This window comes from Haliotis asinina, chromosome 4 (assembly GCF_037392515.1).
Source record: "Haliotis asinina isolate JCU_RB_2024 chromosome 4, JCU_Hal_asi_v2, whole genome shotgun sequence".
Lineage (NCBI taxonomy): Eukaryota > Metazoa > Mollusca > Gastropoda > Lepetellida > Haliotidae > Haliotis > Haliotis asinina.
In genome coordinates, this window is record NC_090283.1 from 12,629,131 (window position 1) to 12,652,968 (window position 23,838).

General features: G+C 40.6%; 1 protein-coding gene across 1 annotated transcript; it reads left to right on the top strand.

Annotated features, from left to right (window-relative positions):
• Positions 1-13,913: 13,913 nt before the first annotated feature.
• On the top strand, positions 13,914-18,569 carry LOC137282471 (NXPE family member 3-like). The gene is made up of 4 exons (XM_067814228.1): positions 13,914-14,509; positions 15,051-15,103; positions 17,601-18,071; positions 18,241-18,569. The coding sequence occupies exons 1-4, from the start codon at positions 13,914-13,916 to the stop codon at positions 18,567-18,569; spliced, it is 1,449 nt and encodes a 482-aa protein (XP_067670329.1).
• The last annotated feature ends 5,269 nt before the right edge of the window (positions 18,570-23,838 follow it).

Sequence of the window (23,838 nt, forward strand, 5' to 3'; positions counted from 1 at the left end):
AAAACTGACCACTGAAGAAATTTATTGCTCTTCCTACCGCGTGCCGTAATGTGTAAATCATACCACAGATACACTGCTAAAATCATAACGTGGAATTCTGTCATATCATGTATATGTAGTGTGTAATTTCAAACACACCCAGGAGCCTGTGTCTGTTCTATCCAAAGACATAACCCTTGTGTTTCTATACAATGAAGCCTTTATGATAATCACAATCAAACACAGGTTGTCATGTGGTTTACGCCGCACTCAGTAATGTTCCAGCTATATGGCCGCGGTCTGTAAGTAATCGACTCTGGGCCAGACAACCCAGTGGTCAACAGTATGAGCATCAATCTACGCAAATAGGATACGATGGCATGTCTCAAACAAGTCAGCGATCCTGACTGCGGATTCCGTTACGACAGGCATTGGTTACTGAAGAACAATTCTAACCCTCACCTTCACAGTTGATATCCTTCGAAAATAAATTTGGCTGCTTCTGGATATTTTATCCCAGACAAGACAGATTTTTTGTAATGAAGAAACACATACTCGAGTATCCGTTTTGTTTTTCGTCTTCAACCCGTTACCACATACGCTTAATAGCATGGGTGGCCAAGCCACAGACTCTCAGTTCTGCTCACATTTAGAGGCCCTTGTTGCAAATCTGGTGTATTTCCATGTGTTGGTAACATGGCATGGACACCTTGTAACATCACTATTTGATTATGGTTCACAAACACGTGCCAGTGATGTGGTCGAAATCGTGCTTAGGAACCTTTTAATACCTCGAAACTAGCACCTCACAAGATTTGCCAACAGTGCAGACAACTGGTAACAAAAGCGGGTGCATCGTAATAAGACCTGTAAGGCTGTTGTTATTGCAAGACACTTTAGGTGATACGATGAATGAGGTCACGTGAACGTTGATTTCAAGCGTACTAAAATGTGTGCAAAATGAGGTTACATGATTCAAGTATTTCACATGATATGAACATGTCCAGCGGGGTTTTCTCGTTTAACCACCACCTATTGTTCTAAGTGGACAAAAATATGACGTGGGATATTCCGCCAGACAATACATGTCTGTTTAAGTTTGCTCCCCGTGAAATAATGTTAGCCCGTAATGAAATTCCAAGAGGATGTGACAAATACAAATACAAAATAGTTATCAGGTCATTCGCTTGTTCAAGCATCAGTCACATTGACACATAAAAACCGTTCATACACAAGCTGATCCCGGGGGTAGAATAGGCCTTCAGCAACCCATGCTGCAATAAAGGGAGACTATGTTTGTCGTAAGAGGCGACTAACGGGATCGGGTGGTCAGGTTTCGCTGACTTGGTTGACACATGTCATCGGTTCCTAATTGCGTAGATCGATGCTCATGTTCTGGATTGTCTGGTTCAGACTCGATTATTTAAATTCACTCACTCACTCAGGTTTATGTGGTCTAGATTACCTAAGAGCATCATGTTTGTATTCTATTTACCTTTATTTGAGCTGTAAAGCCACCAAACGTGTGCCAGGCGAGCCGTTCCATAACAATCACGGTAGCTATCGGGTCCTCTGTGGCCGCTGGGGTACGATAATGGTGAACAGCTGCGCAACTCGAAAAAGGAAAACAAAAAATATTAGGGAGAACACAGATGACCACAACCCCAAGGCAGTAATACCAGCGCACCACCACCAATATCAGACTAGGGACCAGCCTAGTCCCTGGTCAAAACATACACACACACAATATTTTTCCCATCGTGGGCTGTGGCCACAGGGGGCTTTTGCAATTTTTAAAAACTGTCTTTATTTTCCAAACATAGCCGTAATATTTTTGTATGTTAAGTTAATATCTAAAAACGGTTTAAGGTATTTTAAGACATCTTTGTTCTTGGTCAGGAAGGCTTGAAAGTAGTTAGAATCTGCAGTGGTGATTCGAACCCCCAAAAACTCTCCCTCTGAAGTCCCCGACTGTCAACCTAACATGAAAAAGAAAATTCTGCCGTGGTGATTCTAAACCCAAAACTCTCCCTCCAACGCCCCTCTACACCAGCGAACCCGTTGTAGCAGTCCATGTGCATTAAATATAACATATAACTCATGCGATTTGCAAGCTTGTGTAACCCAGTTCTAAAATTGGACATCAGTATGCCCGAGAGATGATCAAAAACAATCCACGGAATGAGTGTTGCGCTTACCGCGGCGATCGGCGATCAACAACGATGATCAACAAGAACTCCTAGAGTGAACTCCGTGACAGCTGAATCAGCTGCACCAGAGCATCGTGGCATCAAAGAGAATGAACTGCTGGACCGTATCGTCGTGAGGTATCTGTACCAGCCCGGTGAACTTGGAAGAAGGTGATACAGGTTGTACCATAGACCCCGTATGGTCCACGAAAACGTACCACATCGACCGAGTGGATATCGCAGACTGAATCATCCGAGAGGCGTTACAAATCGCCCCTTGCGACACGGTTGTCCCCCCTTCTTATTACAGATTCGTCTCATGTTTCTTATTATCACAATGTGGAGATTGATTGATCAAGAAATGGTTGTACTCTTGGTGGGTGTTCATTCAAGTTTTATACAGCTCATACGTTTTTTTTTCATACTTACATAACCGATTGCTAAATAATCGATTGTGGCTTCGACGCATGTATGATGATCAACGTGGTCTAAATACCTAAGATCACCGTGTTTGTATTTTGCCGAACCTTTATTCGCGGTGAAACGCCACCAAACATAACCAAGGCGACTCGCTATAGACTGTTTCCCTTGAAACTATTGTTACGGTTAAGAATTTACCGTGACAAACGATGTTAGAAATCCCCTTGTGAACTTGCAAAACAGAACAAAGACAAGTTTAAAATATTCAGATATTATTATTTAGCAACGAGAGCAAGGTATCCAAAGTCCCAAGTCAATATAACAATGCTGCTTACAAATACAATTTCAAGAGAGACAAAATCTAAGTCAGCGGGTCACAAAAATATATAATATATCAAACTCACCAAAGTCTCAGTACGAGAGGTAATCAACTACGCAGAATGAAAACACAACGATGGTCTGACAGCAGATAATGTAGATTCAGGCATTGATGGGTTTTGATGATCAAGCGTGGCACTGATGTAACTCCAGCAAATATGAATGAGTGTGTGTGTCACCCTCAACACGGCAACCAGCCTTTTTATATTTAGTTAGCCATTTCCCGAAAGTTCGGGCACAAACGAACATCGTCTACACTGTAAAATGCCCTAGAATAAGTCTCCCGGAAGCAGACACATAGAAAACTAGGAGCAGATAAATTCCGGAAAACCAGAATGCTAAAGTGTTGACCAGTTATTAAAACGAAATGTGACCCATCATATTTAATATTCAAAACACTAAATGTAGTGACCCTATAATAATTATTACTTAATTAATAACAAAACTACACAGAAAATACACACTCGTTAAACTCTTAACAGTTTTAAAATGGGTTCCAGACGTCCCTTGCGCTACTACAGATAGTATACGGAGCCGAGTTCAGGGGGCTCTCCTGTTAATAATGACGCCATAAAAAAGGTTTCAGACATCCTTTATATTGCTATAGACGGACCCAAGCTTAGGAGGTCAGACTAGACCCATGAAACCGAAATGTTGAGGTACGGGCTTGTGATGCACAACTGCACAACTGTGCATTGTGAGTTCGTATCCGCCGTTACCTCATGGGATTCAATGCAAACCTTTGGTGAGAGAGGTAGTGTTTCGGTTGGGTCTCTGAAAAGGACCTTTCTGAGTGGGGCACTGTCAGAGAAAGGGCGAGAGAAAGGCACCGCCGCAGTCCCCTTAGGGAGAAAAGCACACCAACATCTTTCATCCTGTGACTGTCGAGGACGTTTTGCTAAGTTTTCAACCTTTCTATCTTTCTATCTTTGGGGCACATCCAAGGATGGCTCGAACTTATAAACCCTTAAGGTAACGGTAATAGAACAACCACTGTCATACAACTTGATTGTTGTCTTTAGCCTCCTTCTGGCCCCTACCGAAAAGCACTATTGATGACGTTAACAGACCGGGGAAATTAAGAGTAACAACAAGTCGACGTGTACTGAAAATGTTAGCGATACGTTTCACACATCGCTTTTATGAATGCAGCCTTGTAGTTCAGCCAGAATTCAGTAAGTATTTCGGAAAAGAAAAAACGTGTTTATGATTTATCCTGACGTGACTGAAAGAGTGATTTGAACAAGTGGGATTGCAACTAAAATTATCACGAGACGATCCTTCTTGTGATATAATCCCAATACTATTGTGAATCACGAGAGATTTCGCTGTCACTTCTCTCGTTCCGCCCCTTCCGTTAACCCTCGACACCCTGGCCCTCACTCTTACCGAGATTGATCTGAACAGGTCGTGCATCCATTCCATTCAGTTACGGTGAACCAGTTGACAAGTCAGGATACTGCACAAGGTACTGATGCAAATGGAAGCAAGATGTCTATGCACAAGTGAGTGAGTGAGTTTAGTTTTACGCCGCATTCAGCAATATTCCAGCTATATGGCGGCGGTCTGTAAATAATCGAGTCTGGACCAGACAATCCAGTGATCAACAAGATGAGCATCGATCTGTGCAATTGGGAACCGATGACGTGTCAACCAAGTCAGCTAGCCTGACCACCCGATCCCGTTAGTCGCCTCTTACGAGAAGCTTAGTCGCCTCTTATGGCAAACTTGGGTTGCTGAAGGCCTATTCTACCCCGGGACCTTCACGGGTCGTCTATGCACAACTATTACTCAGTTGTAAAAGAGTACTGCATTGGAATACCCTTGTTCAGTTGCTGTGAAAGTTCAGTTTTTACTGAATAATTCGTTTTGAAAATTCCAGTGTTCTTAGTTTTCCAGTGTTCTTTTCAATAAAGCTTACTCTGCACTGGGAAGGACCCAAGACTATCAAGTTATAGGTGAGCAGTTACAGATATCATTGCATGCAATACATGCCTGTATACTGCATGTATAACTCGAAAGTAGACCTCATTAAATCATTAGAAGTATTATTGTTGGATAATGTCTTTGGCGAACGTGCATGTATCGGATAAGTTTGATTTCATTAAGTTTCCGAGGAGCATTTGGATTCCTTGTGTGTTGGGGTGTAAACTATCCTGGAAGGGGCATTGTTGCATTGTCGTTTCAACATGTTATTAAACAATGTCCCACTGTAGTATAACGATGCATGTGTCGCCCTTCAAGAATATTTCCTACCGCAGGACAACGCGACATCTATACAAGTGAAAATATGTGTAAAACCTGTTCCAAACGCTATAAAATGCAGCGATTTGACATATAGATATAGTCGTATTATACCCACTGAGATTATGTGATGGTGAGTAAGTGAGTTAATATTTAACGTCACATAGGCAATATTTCTGGCGCATCGTGACGATAACAGATTTGACATAGATGAATATTGTAAAAACCTGTCAACATCAATCATGAATCATGAATCACAGAGTCATGACACATCAATCATGAATCACAGAGTCATGACACATCAATCCGTGCAGTAAGTAATGCTAGACATTTGCTCATCCATTTATTTGGTTTGGTTTTTATTCGGGCAACATATCTTAGAAAACATATCTTGAAAAAAATATCTTTCAAGGAAGCAATGAAGGAATTAACAGACTAATACGGCTCAAGTATGACAGTTTGCAATCTCCGGAATAAAAAAAGTAGGATAGATTTGTGATTTAGCTGAATCTCAAAGCACAGATATGGTCGGAAATAGTGTTCAGCTTCATACCAGAAAAGACCAAACTGTGGACATTCATAATAGACATGTGCAACCGATTCATTTTTTTTCGATTTTTCGATATGTATGTATGTATGTATGTATGTATGTATGTATGTATGTATGTATGTATGTATGTATGTATGTATGTATGCATGCATGCATGCATGTCTATGTGTGTGTGCGCGCGTCTGTCTGTATGTGTGCGTGCGTGTGTGTATGTGTTTGTATGTATGTGTTCTGCGTGCGTGTGTGTGCGCGTGTCTGTGTGTGCATGTATACTCATGCCAATAATGGTTGTTACCCCAGTCCTCTTGATAAAACTGAAGGGGATGACAAGGATAATGGCATGGGTATGTGCGTGCGTGCGTGCGTGCGTGCGTGCGTGCGTGCGTGCGTGCGTTATACAGAGATACATCATTTCGCGTCATTTTGTGTGACAACAGTCAATATACTACAGACACTTCTTGAAAATTAATATACAAAAGTGGATCACTTGAGCAACCGCTCGATATCTCTGTATAATCCTTGACGTCAGGATAACATATTCTGCTTGGGAAACGACTAATGTTAATACTAACGATACTCTGGATAAAAAGCCCAAAACGTATATATCTACGTACGATATGATATTGTACAACGCAAAATATGAATATTGAAATCAGTTTCGTGAAAAAAATTCAAACGATTTGTAGCGTGTACACTGAAACTGTACTCTCACTCAACTGACCTTCACCTCAAAGAAGTTACCAAATATGTACAAAAATGGTGACGTATGTTATCAGAACCATGACGGATTATATCTTTAAAATGGCGTTTTCGCCGACATTGGTACAGAGGAATTTGAGTAAGGACCTTCCATGAATCTGGCAGTGGTGTAACTAGGAAACAATCACCATAGGCATAGCTAAGGTTTTGATGAAGGACTAGCGTAAACTGCAGCTAACTAGTCAACGTCAGGCAACCAAGCAATCAGGTTCTAACAAACATTGTCTGGAATAATGTTAACGCAGTGAAACAGTTTGTAATTACTTTATTTTATTTTAATTATTTCAGGGCAACTGATAAGCAAGGACCAATAATGTACACGTATAATATACCACAGGACCGGAAAAAACCGGAACTCTTAGAAACACATACATATGGAGGTGAGGTGAGTAAGTGAGTTTAGTTTTACGCCGCATTCAGCAATATTCCAGCTCTAGGGCAGGGGTTTGTAAATAATCGAGTCTGGACAACACAATCCAGTGATCAACAGCGTGAGCATCGATCTGCGCAATTGGGAACCTATGACGTGTCAACCAAGCAAGCGAGCCTGAACACCCGATCCTATTTGTCGCCTCTTACGACATACATGCTATGGCACGCATGGGTCGCTAAAGGCCTATTCTACCCCAGACCTTTACGGGTCTATGGATGTTGTAAAGGAAACAAGAAGACCTTAATAGCTTGAAACAATCAGGAACAGATCTGCTGGCATCACTGGCTGTATGATGCATCAACTCCTCTCAAAGACAATCGCTATTTTGTAGTTTTTCTCTTCTGCAAGATCATCCACCATCTTATCAACGTTTCCGTGAATATGAAATAGTACAAGTACATAAATCCGTTCCGTTACCGTTGTTGACAAGTATCGTCTGTACCTTCTACAATGTATACTCTTCTTAAGAAAAGAGACTTGACATAGGAACAATTTAAATTTTAGGGAAATATTTGACACAAACCAATTCATGCTGAATTCCAACATTAGGGGATGGTTGCCGACAACGAAACCTTTGAAAAAAAGAAACACTGAACAAAACATCAATGTAACCTTACACTCATGTCTGTAGTGAATAGCTAAAGCTCACCCTACATAAAATGCAGGTGCATCATGAAATTGTGTGTCACCCTGAGCTGAAACCTATAACTGTAGGCTTTAAAGAGCTATATCAAAGGTATTCCACATGCATTGCTTTAAGTCACAATATACAAGAGAATGAAAAGACTGAGAGAAGCTTAAGTTCACCGACGCAACGCGATCGGCTGTTTACAAAGATGGGCCTCACAGCATGAGTTGGCAAGGCGCTTCAGCGAGCCCAGACAGACCATCTCAAACCTATATAACTGACACAACAATACTGGGAGCGTTCATGACAGACTCAGTTCAGGTCGACCTTGATTTACCATCTCCGCCCAAGATCGCGACATCCGGTAGAGACATCATCGTTTAAACACCATGGTCGCATCATCCACAACAATGCAAATCCCCGTACCGCGCCGAATCTCTGACCAGACAATGCGCAATTGGCTATGGGAAGCCATCCTTTTTGCCAGAAGACCAGCTCGACGTCCCATCGTTTCCTTCAACGTCAACTGTTGATATTTGGATCATGGCAATGCTCGACCTCACATTGCACGTGTGTGGAAGGACTTCCGGGTCTTCTCGATCACCAGATTTATGCTCCATTGATCGTCTATATGATGTTCCTGATCGCCCCTTGCACCAGCGTAATCTGCCACCTCAGACACTACCAGAACTGCACTCAGCACTTCAGCAAGAGCCAAACCATTCCTCTAGACAGCTCGTCTAGTGGACACAGTTTAGCGTCAGTCGCTCAACCCTATGTCTGCAAGCGCGAATTTGCCCATAATTTCGGAAGATGTTGTATCGACTCTCTTCTGTAAACATAACACTACCACCATGTCACTGCAACAGTTCGAACCCACTGTAACCTGCATTGACTGTGTTGGGTGGTCAAGGCTATTCCACGAAAGGGACGGTGAGCCAACCATACGGAGTATGGTTGTATGGTTAGTCTGCTTATCGGGTGTCTCAAGACAAGAATCCGTTCTGCAGGTGTATTGTCGGGATGTGACGGTCTTCATCTGGCGTGGTAACCCTTGGTCTACCCGTTCATGGACGGTCCTGTGTCTGACCTGCATGTTGGTAACGGCTCCACAAGTTGCTGATGCTCACTTGCTGACAATTGAAGGCCTCATTTCTGCCAGGCTCTGTCACGTACGGCTTGTGAATGTCTCGGCATTTCTGTTATGCTCGTCTTAGTATTGCATGGTTGCACTGTCCCCCATTTGTATTTTAGCAACAATTGTGCATGGGTATTTAAGCAAAGTCCGTTTATACTGTTTTGGGAATTTATCATACGATTTTCACTTAATCACGGCCTTGTGCCTTGCTACTCGACCACAGACTGTGTTTTGGAGAATGTTTTCTGAAAACATTCACATTATGGCAGTATCTGTGATTGCGAAAAGGTTAATTTAAAGGCGACAATTTAAAAGCTTTGTAACTGATTGTCAGTGTAAAACCTGTTTGAATCATGACACGGCTGAAATGTTGCTGATGTGATGATAAATCGTAGTTTACTCACTCACCCGATGGTATACATAATGAACAACAATGCAAGCATAAACATCCTTTCACTATACCAACCATCCAACGAGTTTAATGAATTACAGATCGTGATAACAAAGGGTGTCCATAATGCCTATTTATTTTTTTTTACAGATGTTGAACATGAAACATCTCACCTTGCTTGTCCTACTAGTCTGCATATACCTGTTGTTATTGTGGAGCAGCTATGTCAAGTACGTATTGCTGTGTGGCACTATAAGTCTTTGTAAAACTGTGCTCTGGCTGTTTGTGGGTGGCTGATTGTGTTAGGAGTGTGTGGTAATGGGACGTAGGGCTGTAGGTGATGTGTGTTGCTGACTGCTTAAAAACATAGGCAAGTGTCCAACCAGCAATGTTCTAGCTATACGGCGACGGTCTTTAAATATTTGCGTCTGGACTAGAAAATCCAGTAACCAACAGCATGAGCATCAGTACAGCAATTACGACATGATGAACTGCGTCAACAAAGTCAGTGAGCCTTTTTTGACAACCAAATACTGTTAGACTTTGAGCTCTTGAAATGCATGATGCAGTAAACTCCTTTTGTTACTTCAGAGAATATTTACAAAGACCTGAACAGAATGATAGTCGGCAAAACTTTAGCAAGCAGTGAAGTAATATCAAGCCTTTGATGATCAGCAACTGAAAGTAGATCACTTTGCTGCTAATGTTTTTTTTACAGTACTTTCGCCACCTGCATAGATTCACATAATTATGCACAAGTTTCGTTTAAGCCATATGATGCACATGCTCGAGTGTAATAATGTCTTCATTATCTATTGTATTCATGCTCATTTTTCATTTACTTCATGTTCATTTGTTAATGACGTCACAGTCGACACGTGTACATATGATATATATGATACTGGTTATGTTTCACCATGTAGGTAATAAATGCTCTTTATGGCATGAAAAATGATTTTCGACCGCTGCATCATATGCGTTACAAATCTTTTCAAAACAGCTGACACTCCAAGTCGTTTCATCTTTGTTTTTAAATGTAAAAAGCACATTTTGGTTGTTTTACTGTGAAGTTTCCATATCATTGTTTTGTAACCCTAAGCAACACTTACTTAATATAATAAATGAAGTTACCAGATATGTTTATAATTCATTCTGATTTACTGTCAACGATGTCACAGGAGTGCTTATTCAGGCAACCAATACTTACCCCTTTTGGGACATTGATTTTCAGTCCATTCATGTACATGTCACCACTACATGATAAATGTTGAAGGTTATTTCATTTGGAAAGTACACAGGCCTATAGCAGGTATTTACGGCACAAGTGTAAGTTACATTGGTCAAAATCCAAGTTTTTAAATATTTACATACTTAGCTCTTATCATCTTATGCATACTTGCCTTACTGACTGCGGAAGTCGAGATTGAAAGCTTGCGAAGATGATTTGATTGAAGGCAGCAGGAGTGACCGTTAAAGTCAAGGCAGTCGATCACTTGGCGACGTTGAAACGTTACTCCTTTCACATAGAACGGAAGGTAGAAGGGTGATAGCTGGGAGGTAGATACATCTCGGGATGGCCTCAGATTTGATGATAAGAAGTAAGTATGTAAATGTCTGAAGTACTTCGGTTTTACTAACTTTTCAACTCACCTCATGTCATTTTATGCATCTTATCTGACAGACTATAAGGAGGGCCGTCCCAATCGCTGTTTACCCAACATAACCAGTGGATCAGACGCATGGAACAATGAATCCTTGGGGGTCTGCAAGCAAAACAAAGACCATGAAAGTGAAACGAATAAGGGATACAATAGGTGATGCGCGATCACGATTGTCCTTATACGTAGTTCACAACACACCAAAGAAAGAGAACACCATCTCTTACCTTAGTGAGTAGAAGCTTGAGTCAGCTGTTCACAGCGATCGCTAAAGGTCCAAAACTCTGAAGCCCCTCAGCATCCTTCAAAAGCCCATGGAAACTGTGTTTGACTTCCAAAACCAGCTTTCCATAGATTCCTCATAATCTAGATAGAAATCTCTCCCTGAACTAGTTGAACCAGTAAGCCACCTACTTCTGTCTGAGCGTCTGGAACTCTTGTCTCGAGTAAGTCGAAGGAGAAGGAGGAGGAGTAGACTTAACGACAGTGTCTGGCGTTAGTGTACGTGTCAGCTGAGGAGATGTAGGCAATTGAAGGACATGACACCTGGCACAGGGGCCTCGTCGATGTGTGTTGTGATGTGACTGGTTAAATATGGAATGCATGAAATTATATATGACACTTGGGTCAATACCCTGAATTGGAGCGGACCATCGTTTTGCTGTACATCAAAATTCTGAAACACAGCTTTGTAAATCCTCATTTTGTGAATTACATAATCCCACCTAATTTGGTAAACCACTCCCCAGCTGAGCATTTAACTGTTGAGGTATGCGAACCGCAGGTTGCAGGCTGCCCAGTTGATGTGCACCAGCATTGAGAAGTGTGTTCTTGAACTGAAAAACACCTGCACATAATGATGTGTCATTCCCCGTAGATGCACCACCGTGGAGAGGTGCCCTTTCTCCATCACGTTCATTCTGTACACTGAGTGTGCCCTGTCCAGTAGGTTGATAGATGGGTCCATCGTCATCTGGTCAACATTCCCCTCAGAGACGCTAACGAAACTTAGCGCCGCATTCCACGGCGGTAAACCCAATGCATTTTAGCAATGTTCTATTCTCAATAATTGACGCTATAGAGTTAATAAGGATGAGTGTTGACCTACGCCTCCTAAAGCCAGTCTGTTCGTCGATGAGCAGATTGTTGCATCCATTCCAATAGGCGTGTGTTCAGTTTGCTGTAATACACCTTGTGCACCTGGAGTAAGAGGTATCCCCTTGTATGCAAGTGGTTCATTTGAGGATGACTTAGGAATGAGGTTCATAATTCTTTTCGAGCACATTTCTAGCACCACTGATGTCTCAGAACGGAAACTGTTGAGTCTGTGTAGCTAATAGTTTGTTCTCCTTTGAGTACTTCTGCGGGCATGTCATCCACACCCGTTACTTTACCGTCTTTTGCTCTCGCCATGGACCGGCAAACCTCATTCAGCGTGATTTCCTTCTTGAAAGGCAGCGAAAGTAAGTACAGTATGTCCCCATAGTCCGCGATATGGTGATGTACCTTCAGTTGCTGACAATCTATAGCCCATTTGTATAATGTATTGTTCTCTATAGTTAAAGTGCTTTAGATTTACTTACTAGTCTTAAATGGATATCTGTGATATATACTAGTGGTTTTACTGTTCTTCGTCAACAGGGTTTTAGTTCCTTATATTCATTCATTCTACAATGCCAATATTAAAATTGTTCTCGTCACGATATGGCTGCAATATTGCCGATGTGACGATATATATCAACTCACTGAGGCATAACTGAGTTATGTGTTAAAAGGATTTGCATGGATGTGATTTCCCATTATGATCAGTATTTGATGTGATGCTGAAACGGGCAACCTTCAGCTGTTGGGGATCTGCAGCTCATTTTTTATATTGTATCATCTTCGACGGTCAATGTATTTTCGATTTAATTACTAGTTTTAAATATTTATCTGTGATAACCAAGTTAGTTTTACTGTCCCTTGTCTACAGCTATTCTAAATTAATTACCTTGTTTTTATCGCTATATGGCTGTAATATTTAATGTAAACTTTTAACTCACTCACGCCTTAAAATCAAGTTGCGTGTCCGGGCCCTGTTTCACAAAACTCTCGTAAGCCTAAGGTCTCGTAACTTTTCTCGTAACATTCCTACTTCCTATGTTACAGTATAGGAGGTACGAATGCTACGAGAAAAGTTACGAGACCTTAGGCTTACGAGAGTTTACATAGGTACGAATGTTACGAGAAAAGTTACGAGACCTTAGGCTTACGAGAGTTTTGTGAAAGGGGCCCCTGATTGTTAGTGGCGGGGATATGAGTGGATATTGAGTTCTGTATTTCCGTACCTACATCTACTTTACCTAATCTTATAATATTTCAACATTCACCTTTATTACATTACATAACATTCTATTTCCTTATGAAGGTAAGTCAAAGCATGTTCGATAACACTCTGAACACCAAATGCAGTGAGTGCTATTTAAACACCGTGGGTGCATGTCCTTGTTTGACGTGAGATCGTTATACCTTATACAATAATATCGTAGCAAAAAGGGTTGCTAAAATACAAGCAGAACAAAACATATCTATCAATAAACGCTGAAGGAACACAAAAAATATCAGAAATGCGAACACGCCGCCACCATGACGCAGCCCCCATAACAACTGGTTTGACAAACTGGTTAGAGAGACTGGTTAGAGAAACTGGTTAGACAAACTGGTTAGACAGAGTGGTTATTTACCACATGGGAATAAATGCAACAGCCATCATCTGCGTCTGATTCGTTGCACAAAATGACAAAGGAATTACTTTTCCACGCAGTCACGTTAACGACAGTCGTGACCTTACCGGTCGCTCCAGTTGTCTTAAATCGAACTGCCTGTGGAATAGGTTAGCAAGCTTTTGATCTTGACTTCCATAGTCTGTTTTTAAAAGCAAGGCAAATATGCATAAGATGATAAGAGGTAAGTTAACATTTCAGACATGTGGCATGTGTTTAGCTGTTATGTGGGTATATAAACTGACGATTATATGTGACATGAACTTTTACTGTTGTAGTTTGTTTCTTTGTAGAGTTCAACCCTTAACAGGGCCCTCCCCTTCAAGAGCTGAATACAAAAATCAAACACCTTTCGTGGCTATTAAAATCAACCAAGAAATCTTTATGATGAATGATACCGAAATAAATGATTTCAATCACCATACGTCTGCAACAGCTTCAAAGATGTCTCTTGTTAATCCCCAAAAGGTTTACACACTTAATGAAACAATCCGTGTGAAGATTGTACTATTTGACCACAAGAACAGACCCAAAACTCGAGGTGGAGATATGCTTATTGTATGGATGCGAGACAAAACCAAAGGAGCTGCTTTAGCAGGATCTGTCATTGACCATGACAACGGGACATACACGGGTACTCTGCGCATCTTGTGGGCCGGGCACGCTGTCATCCGTGCAGGAATACTGTGTACAAGAGAAAAAATGGTTTTCATGCAGAGAGAATTCAAGAAAGGATATGTCGGAAAGAACATCACATGCTTATTTCACGCACCTAATTTAACTGAGATCACTTCGGGACACATGGATCACACATTCCTGAGAATGGGACAAGTTTGCAATCTAACAGACAAACATTACGGTGTCCCTTTGTATTGTGACAAACCAAAGAAGAACGGAACTCAATGTAGTCACTGGACAAGCATCAATTCAGTTCCGTTTGTGAGGATGACACTGAAGCCTAACAGCGAATGGTTTTTGAAGTAAGTATGAATGTGAGGATAAATTTTGATTTAGGTAGAGGAGCTGAACAGCATTTTTTCATGAAAGGACGCATCGAGGCGTGTATGGACAAAATCAATGTAATGTGACAGGGACGTAAAGCATAACCTTCCCGTATATCGTTGATCTGATGTCAATGAATAGCCACGTCCTAGTCAATCCACCTATATGTACTCACCGGAACTACTACATATACAGATATAAGGTAATAATCAAATTACACAGTTCTTTGTGTATAACTGGCCACAGAGACCCATCATTCAAGTTGATCATGACTTCCATTACAAATGTTCTTGGGAGGCATGCAGATGTTGGTATTCAGGTATTAGACAAAATGTCATGGATGTCAACTTCCTCGGTATTGTTTACACTATGTAACAGACAGATAAACGTTCTGTAAGCAATAACGAGCAAGAAGACATCCATAACATTATGTCTTACTCCATTACATGCATCTTAATTCATTTTGAAGATTATTGTCTAAATCTCTTGTTTATATGAAAGCATCATTCGTAATTTCAGGACCGCCGGCCCAGATACTTTACCAGGCAATATCACAGTACACATTCCATCTGGTTTGTATGCAGCGTCCTATGTACCTATCTATAAGTCATATTCTTTATCAATATTTTTGGTAAATTGCCCATTTATATATAAGTTCAACATCCTGATACAACAAACTAGATTGGCAGGGCAAATTAAATGAAATAATTTCCGAAATATTTAGCTTCATCCAAATATTGGCCGCCAAATCAGAAGATTTGAGGGGTAAAGGAAAGCAACCGTAAGTTCTAACTTACATCGAAGACAAGGCTAACCGATATGAATCATGAAATGAGAAATTATGTCAGGATATTGAATGATCTGAATGAGTTTTAAATAAAGGTAAATGCAACTTAGGAAAATCGAGAAAGAAGTGACTAGTCCAATGCTAAAGGAAATGAACGCCATCAGATGAAGTAAAGTGAAATGTGGAAATACAGAGCCATGTGTGGTTGCCTTTGAAGAAAATCATAACAAACCACAAAATCAGCAATAAATTGTGTACATTGAGTTTGAGGAAGATCAGCTTGAACATCAGGCCGACCACCTACATAAACTCTATCTGAGGCATCTGTCATGGAAATAATGTGTTTTATACCGTTAGTGAATCGCAGCATGAATCATGTAGTACACAAAGGTTATGGGAACACTCTAAAATGTGAGTGAGTGAGTTGAGTTTTACCCCGCACTCCGCAGTGTTCCAGATATATGGCGGCGCTCTTTAAATAATCGAGTCTGAACCAGACAATCCAGTGATCAACAATATGAGCATTGATCTGCGCAATTGGGAACCGATGACATGTGTCAACCAAGTCAGGTAGCCTGATCACCCGATCTCGTTAGTCGCCTCTTACGACAAGCAGAGACTTGTTATGCAGCTTGTTGAATTCACCTTAGAGTATAAAGGACCAAACCACATTTAGACGTATGTATGACAATCAAATTTTAGAGTATATCCATACTTTCTGTTTCTAGTATATATCAGATCTGTAGAGACTCAGTGCATAAGTTGCTACCACAGGATCCCACCTGGCAGAGGTCGGACATTTTACATGCCCATCTTGGAGGTGCCAAATATGGCTGCCACAGACTCATTGGTCTCTATTCGCTCCTTTCCGTAAACTACAAGAAAGTCCCGTTGAATGTTTTGTGGAAATATACGACAAAACAATCTGAATGTGCGTAAGGATTGAGGTGCATTGTTCAAAAGTAGGTTTCGAGATTTTACGTGAGCTTTCCAGCATGTTTAAGTGAGTGAGTGAGTGAGTGAGTTTAGTTTTACACCGCACTCAGCAATAATCCAGCTATATGGCGGCGGTCTGTAAATAATCGAGTCTGGACCAGACTATCCAGTGATCAACAACATGAGCATCGATCTGCACAATTGGGAACCGATGACATGTGTCAACCAAGTCAGCGAGCCTGACCACCCGTTCCCGTTAGTCGCCTCTTACGACAAGCTGAGTCGCCTTTTATGACAAGCATGGGTTGCTGAAGGCCTATTCTACCCCGGGACCTTCACGGGTCAATTTTAGGTAATATAGTTATAACACTGCGCCAAGTTTCCAAACAATATGTTTACATATAACTGATGATCTTTAATCTTAAACACTGTGCTTCCATTTCTCTGAACTGTGCATTTTAACTCTGACGTTTCTAAGGTAATTTATACTAGCATTTGACCACGTTTATGACATCATATTTACACACGCAAGCACTGGTAGACAGTCAATGCGCGCATTCCTCTAGTTTATGTTACTTTTAACTTATTTGGCATATCCCTTTCGGGACAGCTGATACGAAGTGTGAGTTTATTTGCTTTTCCATGAAAAACATATATATTTGACACCTATTTAGAAATGCATATTTGGTAAAATATACGAGCCCTTACATTAGCAAGCTTGGAATGAATACGTTAGAATCATTACCATAATAACTTTTTGAACAGATTAAAATATTGCCAAAGCAGAAGATCTTGAGAGCTTCAGTAATGGTTATTGCATTTCGAGTCAAAGAGAAATGTAGTTGCCGTTTTTCTCTGAAGTAGTTGTGATGCACCTGTGCCTGTATGAAGTCCTTCCACTGGAAAACGGGTTGGTATTCGAATTGTCTCACGAGGTGGACGGGGGTGTGATAAATGACCTTACTTAGATCGGAATTTTGAAAATCTTCCACTGGCGTTACTAAAGATTCCACAGAGACATGCGAGTGTCATAGAGAATGTTTGTTTCAAGGAAGGATGACAAATAACAAAGTCCAAGGATGATGCCCCTGGAGAGTCGGAGAAAAGATCCCTCTCCACACTACCCTCCCTTTACCAGAACATTCGACGAGTCTATTAGGCGTGAACAGTGTGAGCTTAGTTGTCCAAAGTCTAAAGCTCTATACTCTATGACTCTATACTGTAAGGGTAAACATTCACACTAACATTTGTCCTAACAGACCTTTGTCATATATTTGGAATATTAGCTGATTCCTACGGTGGACAACAAACAAAAAACACAAACTATCTTGTTATCAATGTTTCAGCTCCCAACCCAACGCTGTCTTCAAACAACCCTTGCTCCAGGACAAACTTCCGGCACACCTGGCTGTCAAACCCTGCTGGCTTCTTCCACAACTCTACGTGGCGCCCCCTGTCGTGTTTTAATTATATAACAGGCAACGACGTTGACCGCTGCCTAGCAAACAGAACTCTTAGAATGTTTGGTGATTCCACTGTCAGACAGTTGCTTACTTTCTTGTTCAAATATCAGAATCTTACATGGAGAATAGGACCCAAGGATACTAGCAGCAACTTTATACCCACGAGCAAATGGTATTCCTATTCCGAGGCACACAACAAGAGGTTCCACTATACTGTCTTTTGGTCTCCCCATGGTCTACCCATGTCGTTTGAACATGCCAACAGGACTGCGATTCGACCATCTTTTGTCCATCTAGATGAAATACCTTCCGGTTCTAGAGACATTGTTCTCATTAACCTTTATGCTCATTTCCAGTTGTTTCCCGTACACGTGTTTAAGACTCGAATGAAGCTGATAAGACTAGCAATAGAAAGACTACTGCTGCGATCACCTGACATAAAAATTGCCATTAAAGGATCTCACTATTTTATTAAACATAGTTCTAGAGATATTGTTCTTATTAATCTTTATGCTCATTTCCATTTTTTTTCCTTTACACATGTTTAAGGTTCGAATGAAGCACATCAGACTTGCAATAGAGAGACTACTGAGACGATCACCTAACATAAAAATCGCCATTAAAGGACCCCACTATTTTGTTACACATGATCCGCACTTCTCGTTAGGTGGAATGTGGGGACCTGTATATGCTAAAATTATCAGACAAGAATTTGTTGCTCTTTATGACCGTGTCATCTATCTCGATCTTTGGGACATGCTCGTTTCTGTTGAGAATGCTAACATTCATCCTTCTGAACAATTGTTAATGACAATGCTTCCAACTTTGTTCGGATATGTGTGTATAAAATGAAGATAATGACTGGTCATATTAATTATTACACGTTCCCATTCAGTTTCTAATGACAGTTGTGAATATAATGTGATTACTCTGTCAAAAAACAATGTTACACTCATGCCTCATTGTTTTTGTCTTTGGGGTTTGGTTAAATGACACATTTTGTATGGTGTAGTTTCCGAACTGCTGGAGTTTTAACCCTAACCCTCTGGGTTTTTTTATTATATCGTCTTCTCTAGCTAAATTGTTTTTGATTTCTTTACTATTTTTACTATGTATAAATATGTATCTGTGATAGTGTAGTTAGTTTTACCGTTCTTTGTCGACAGATAATTTAAACTGATTATCTTGTTTTCATCGTTATATGGCTATACTATTGCCGATGCGAGGTAAAAGTTTAACGCACTAACTCACTCCTAGTTTTTAGAGTGAGAAAGTTAGTTCATTTTGTGTCAATTCGGGTCTCTACTGTCATACTTGTTGAATATAAAATTCGTTTGAATTGCGAAGAGGACATAATCTTTCATTTGGAGGTGTTTTAATCCATCGTAATGTTTATACTGGAAGGAAAGGGTTTGAGGTTCTGATTACAATAGTTGTGAATAATAATAAATTTACATAGATTTAGCATCTCAATTCAGAATGGTAAAGAATATGAATAGCTCTCTTGAATATTGTTTTTCATATCCAAGTCTGTAGATTAAAGTCTTTCAGTTTGTTTTCAACATGTTTTCCCATTCTTGTATTCATATACATCCACCCACCCCTATGTATGTTGCTCTGTTGGATCACACATTACAGGGCCTATGGACCCCAATTATTACTTGAGTAGTTACAGGAAAACAACAACGTGTACGGTACCTTTTCAACAACCCATACAGTTGTTCGTGGAAGTCGCCGTTTGGCGACTGAGTTTGTGTGATGTGCTTAGGTGCCCACATATGAGGGTGCGGGTTCGTTTTCAACAAAGAAAGTGTAATCCCAAATATGACATACGTTAAACGCGTACAGTTGATTTGTTTACACGGTGTCTAAGTTATTGTTTTTGTGAATATCTCAGTTTGTATGCTTAGCCAGACGCTAAACTCTTGATACGGCTGCTGTCTCATTTAACCTGAAACTACACAATATGAAATGCATTTAAATGGTAATGTTGAAAAGACGATTTCTCGGGTTTTTCGATTGGCGGATGTCAGCGGTGTTATGTACGAGAGTCAAGGTATTTACGAGTGATATTTAGGTGTTTTCCTACAGTCTCTTCATCAAAAATTTATAAATATATATATTTTTCATTTATGTATTTTTTTGACTGCGTGGATGATGTGGGTGCGCAGTTGTCAGATGTTGTATTCAACTCGTCTGAAACAGCAGAGGATGGAGTGTGTCTGGGGGTAGATTGAAGTGAAGATTAATATTACACTTGCTGTGGTTTTGTAATTAAATGAGTGCAAGTATGCTTTGGTTGGTAGACCTGTACTAGAATGCAGGTATCCTAAAACTACCTAGATTTCATCCACATCAAGTAATTGAAATAACCTTCTTCTTCGATAAAACAAAGTCACAATCATACCTTCCTTCACAGGCAAATTGCGCAGCGTAGAGAACATGACCAGTCTTCATATATGCGAACGAAGCGAGCAAAGGTTGGCAACGCACTTCCCTCGCTGCGGTTCAAAAAGTATTTTTCATGTCAAAATAAAACATCGCCACCATCAAAGCTACACTTCCCTTTCCTCACCAGGTTGTGCTCTCTGATTTGCAGCCCCATATTTAATAATTGCTCTTGTGAAATATGTTTTATTCAACATTTTAAGCGCCACTCGTGGTATTCAGTTCGTTCTTCGCCCCCATCACCCCTGCCAGCGTCCAGTTCAACGGAGTGAAGGAACAAGAATAAGCAGAAATTATAAAGATATACCATATTGCCTAATTTTATCATGAACCCGTTGGAGTTTATTTGTCTTAAGTGTCGGCGTCAAATCTTTTGTAACATTTATTCTACAATAAACACACTTCTGGCGTAGTGGGCGTATGAAGCATGGGAGGTAACTCTTTATGTATTCCATACGGAATCATAACTTGTTCCTCCACTGCTTTGTACCGGAAGCTGGCAGGGGTAATGGAGGCGAAGAACGGTCTGATGTACCAGGAGTGGCGCTTAAAATGTTGAATAAAACATATTTCACGTGAGTAATTATTAAATATGACGTTGGAAATCAGAGAGCACAACCTAGTGAGGAAATTGTAGTGTACCTTTGATGGTGGCGATATTTTATTTTGACATGAAAAATATTTTTTTAACCGAAGCGAGGGAAGTGCGTTGCCAACCTTTACTCGCTTCGCTCACATATATGAAGACTGTTCATTTTCTCCACGTTGCGCAACCTCACTTGCGCTACAGTTTGCCTGTGCTTCGTTATAATGCCTGGTTATAAAGGACCCTGGATGAAGTGCCATGTTCTTTTGCCAGAACGGACATTCTGCCAATACAATACCCAGGTTATACCAAACGGCATATGATGCCAAAGGTGTTTGGAACAAAAATAATTTTTTCCAGGTTGTAATGCCAATCACACTAGCCAAATGTAGTGTACATACCCTTAGCTGTTTAATCGGCTTGGCTCTAATTGACAAAAGCCATAAACGGTTTAAGTAGTCTTGTAATCCCTGATGGCATAACATGCATGGCACTTCCTGCCTCCTACAAAATCAAGTCACCCGCAGCCCCTATAGATACTGGAATTATCCAGTCATGTAAGGTTCATTACAGCCCGACATCAGCATTATATTTATTATATCGAACGGTAAACGTTCTAATGGACTTGTCTATGACTCTTCTATTTAACTATTAGGATATTCGAGTCTTCTTGTAAACTTGTCTACACCTCGTAAGTTGCGCCGTTGACTACAAGAGTCGTATGTTTCCCATGGAGACGAGACATGCAAAGCGCATGTGAACAGTTGGATATAGGTGTTGTACAACTGTCACCATTGTGACACGCTCTTTGGGCATGTAGGATATAACATACCAACACAGTCTGAGCAGCGACAATAACAAGTATCACACCGTTTGCACATGCAGGATATAATAGCACAGTCTAAGCAGGAAGGATAAAAATGTCATGTTGTTTGAGCATGTAGAATACAATAGCCATACAGTCTTAAAAAGCCAGGATTAAAGTATCACGCCTTTTGAGCATGTACGATATAACAGCCGTACAGTCAAAATAGCGAGGATAAAAACATAAAAGTGATGTTACCTTTGCTTTATTTGTTTGTTGTTTACCGCTGCACTCAGTAATGTTCCAGTAATGTAGAGGCGGTCTGTAAACAATCGAGTCTGGACCAGAAAATTCGGTGATCAACGGAATTAGGATACCATAATAAGTGGAAACTTAACGTTAACATGGATTACTGAAGATCAGTTCTAACCCGTGTTTTCTGCTTTTTCTGAACGGGTATCATAACAAACTTTACAAAGGCACAACTCATGTATAAATAATTTTACTTTGGCTTTTTGTGTCTTAACAGTGAATTAATTTGACGCTCAAAAATAAATAATAAATATTTAATCATGCTGGTTGTGATATCCGTCATTTATGGAAACGTGTAGTAGGTTTTACTTCATGCTTCGTCTGGTTGCTTTATTTCTTGAGTGAGTGAAGTTTTTTGCAATATTCAATATCCAGCAATATCACATCAGAAATTAGCTTCACACATTGTATCCATATGGAAAATCGAACCCAGGTCTTCAGCGTGACGAGCGGACGCTTTAACCGTTATGCTATCCAACCGTCCGCAAAGGCCCTAAACATACTTTACTAGAGACGTTGTCAGTTGAAAATTGGAAATTAGATTGGAACAAACATTAACAAATGTCATTAAAAACGGTACAGATCTCACTACGATCGCAGCGACACTAAAACCTAAAGTTCCAAATCATGATTGTATTACCCACATAAAACAAAACAACAACCTTTTCCTTTTTCATTTTCAGCAACCTCAGGTCCATAATATATGTTTCTCCACATTTTACGACAATAAAAATTCTACGTTGCATTTAATTTCCGTGAGATTGATACAAAGCAATTAGTACACGACACCAAAGCCCTCAGGAAATGTGATAGAATTGGGTCTTAATTAAAGATCCCGTATATTCATTTACGAACCGTTTGGAGTAGCATCGTGGCCATTGCTTCAGGCATCAGTGGATTAGATACCATAGCTGTATTCATATTCTGACGTTATCATGGTATTAAAATCACAGAAGGACAGGCTATCTGGTAGCCCATGATTACGTAGATGTTTAGATTTTGATCAAATGTAGAATGAATATCCACCTGGCCAGGGCTTCGTATGTGTATATAAACCTGGTCTGTCACTCATGGGACCATTACGCAGCGACAACATTGCCGAATCCGTTCTCGTCATTTACCTTCTTTATTCTCTCCACTTAAAGCCAACATGAACGTGTTTTTGACGACGTTGCTGGTGTTTGGGAGTGTAGTTGCGGTGGTTGAACTGGCCAGGGTGGAGTTTCCACCGGACGAGGAACTCACAAATTTGCATAACCAGATGACTGTCCTGAGTCGACGACTTTCCCAGTGTTTACACGGTAAGGTGGCGGACGTCGAGAAGGAGGAGGCCCTGTTGAGGAGCAGGAAAGGAAGCATGCAAGATGGCGGCATGAAGGAGATGATGAAACAGATACTTATTGCCAGGATTGACAAATTGACACAGGTCGTAGAAGAATGCGAAAGCAAAACTACAAATGACGGAGTCACTGAAGCTATTCTCGCGGGAAGAGAGGTAGAAGACGAAAACGACGAAGAAAAAGATGATAGTGGTACAAAAAGAGACGCCGATGATGAAGACGATGATGATGGTGATGAAGAAGAAGAAGACGACGATGATGCTGACGATGATGCTGACGATGATGCTGACGACGATGATGTCACTAAAAGAGACACCGGCGACGACGACGACGACGACGATGATGATGATGATGATGATGATGATGATGATGATGATGATGATGATGATGATGACGACGACGACGATGATGATGATGATGATGACGACATTTAAAGCGATGATGTCATCTGAATTGTAAGCATTCGTTATAAGAGATTTTTTTTATCATCTGTGTTTCCTCAATAGTTAAACTCTCGTTGTTGCTATACGGCGAAACGATACAATATTATAGTTCCAGAAAAGTAGCTTTACTAAAAGAAGAAGCTGTATTTAGTCACCAAGCTTCCATTACCACTGTCCAAAATACACC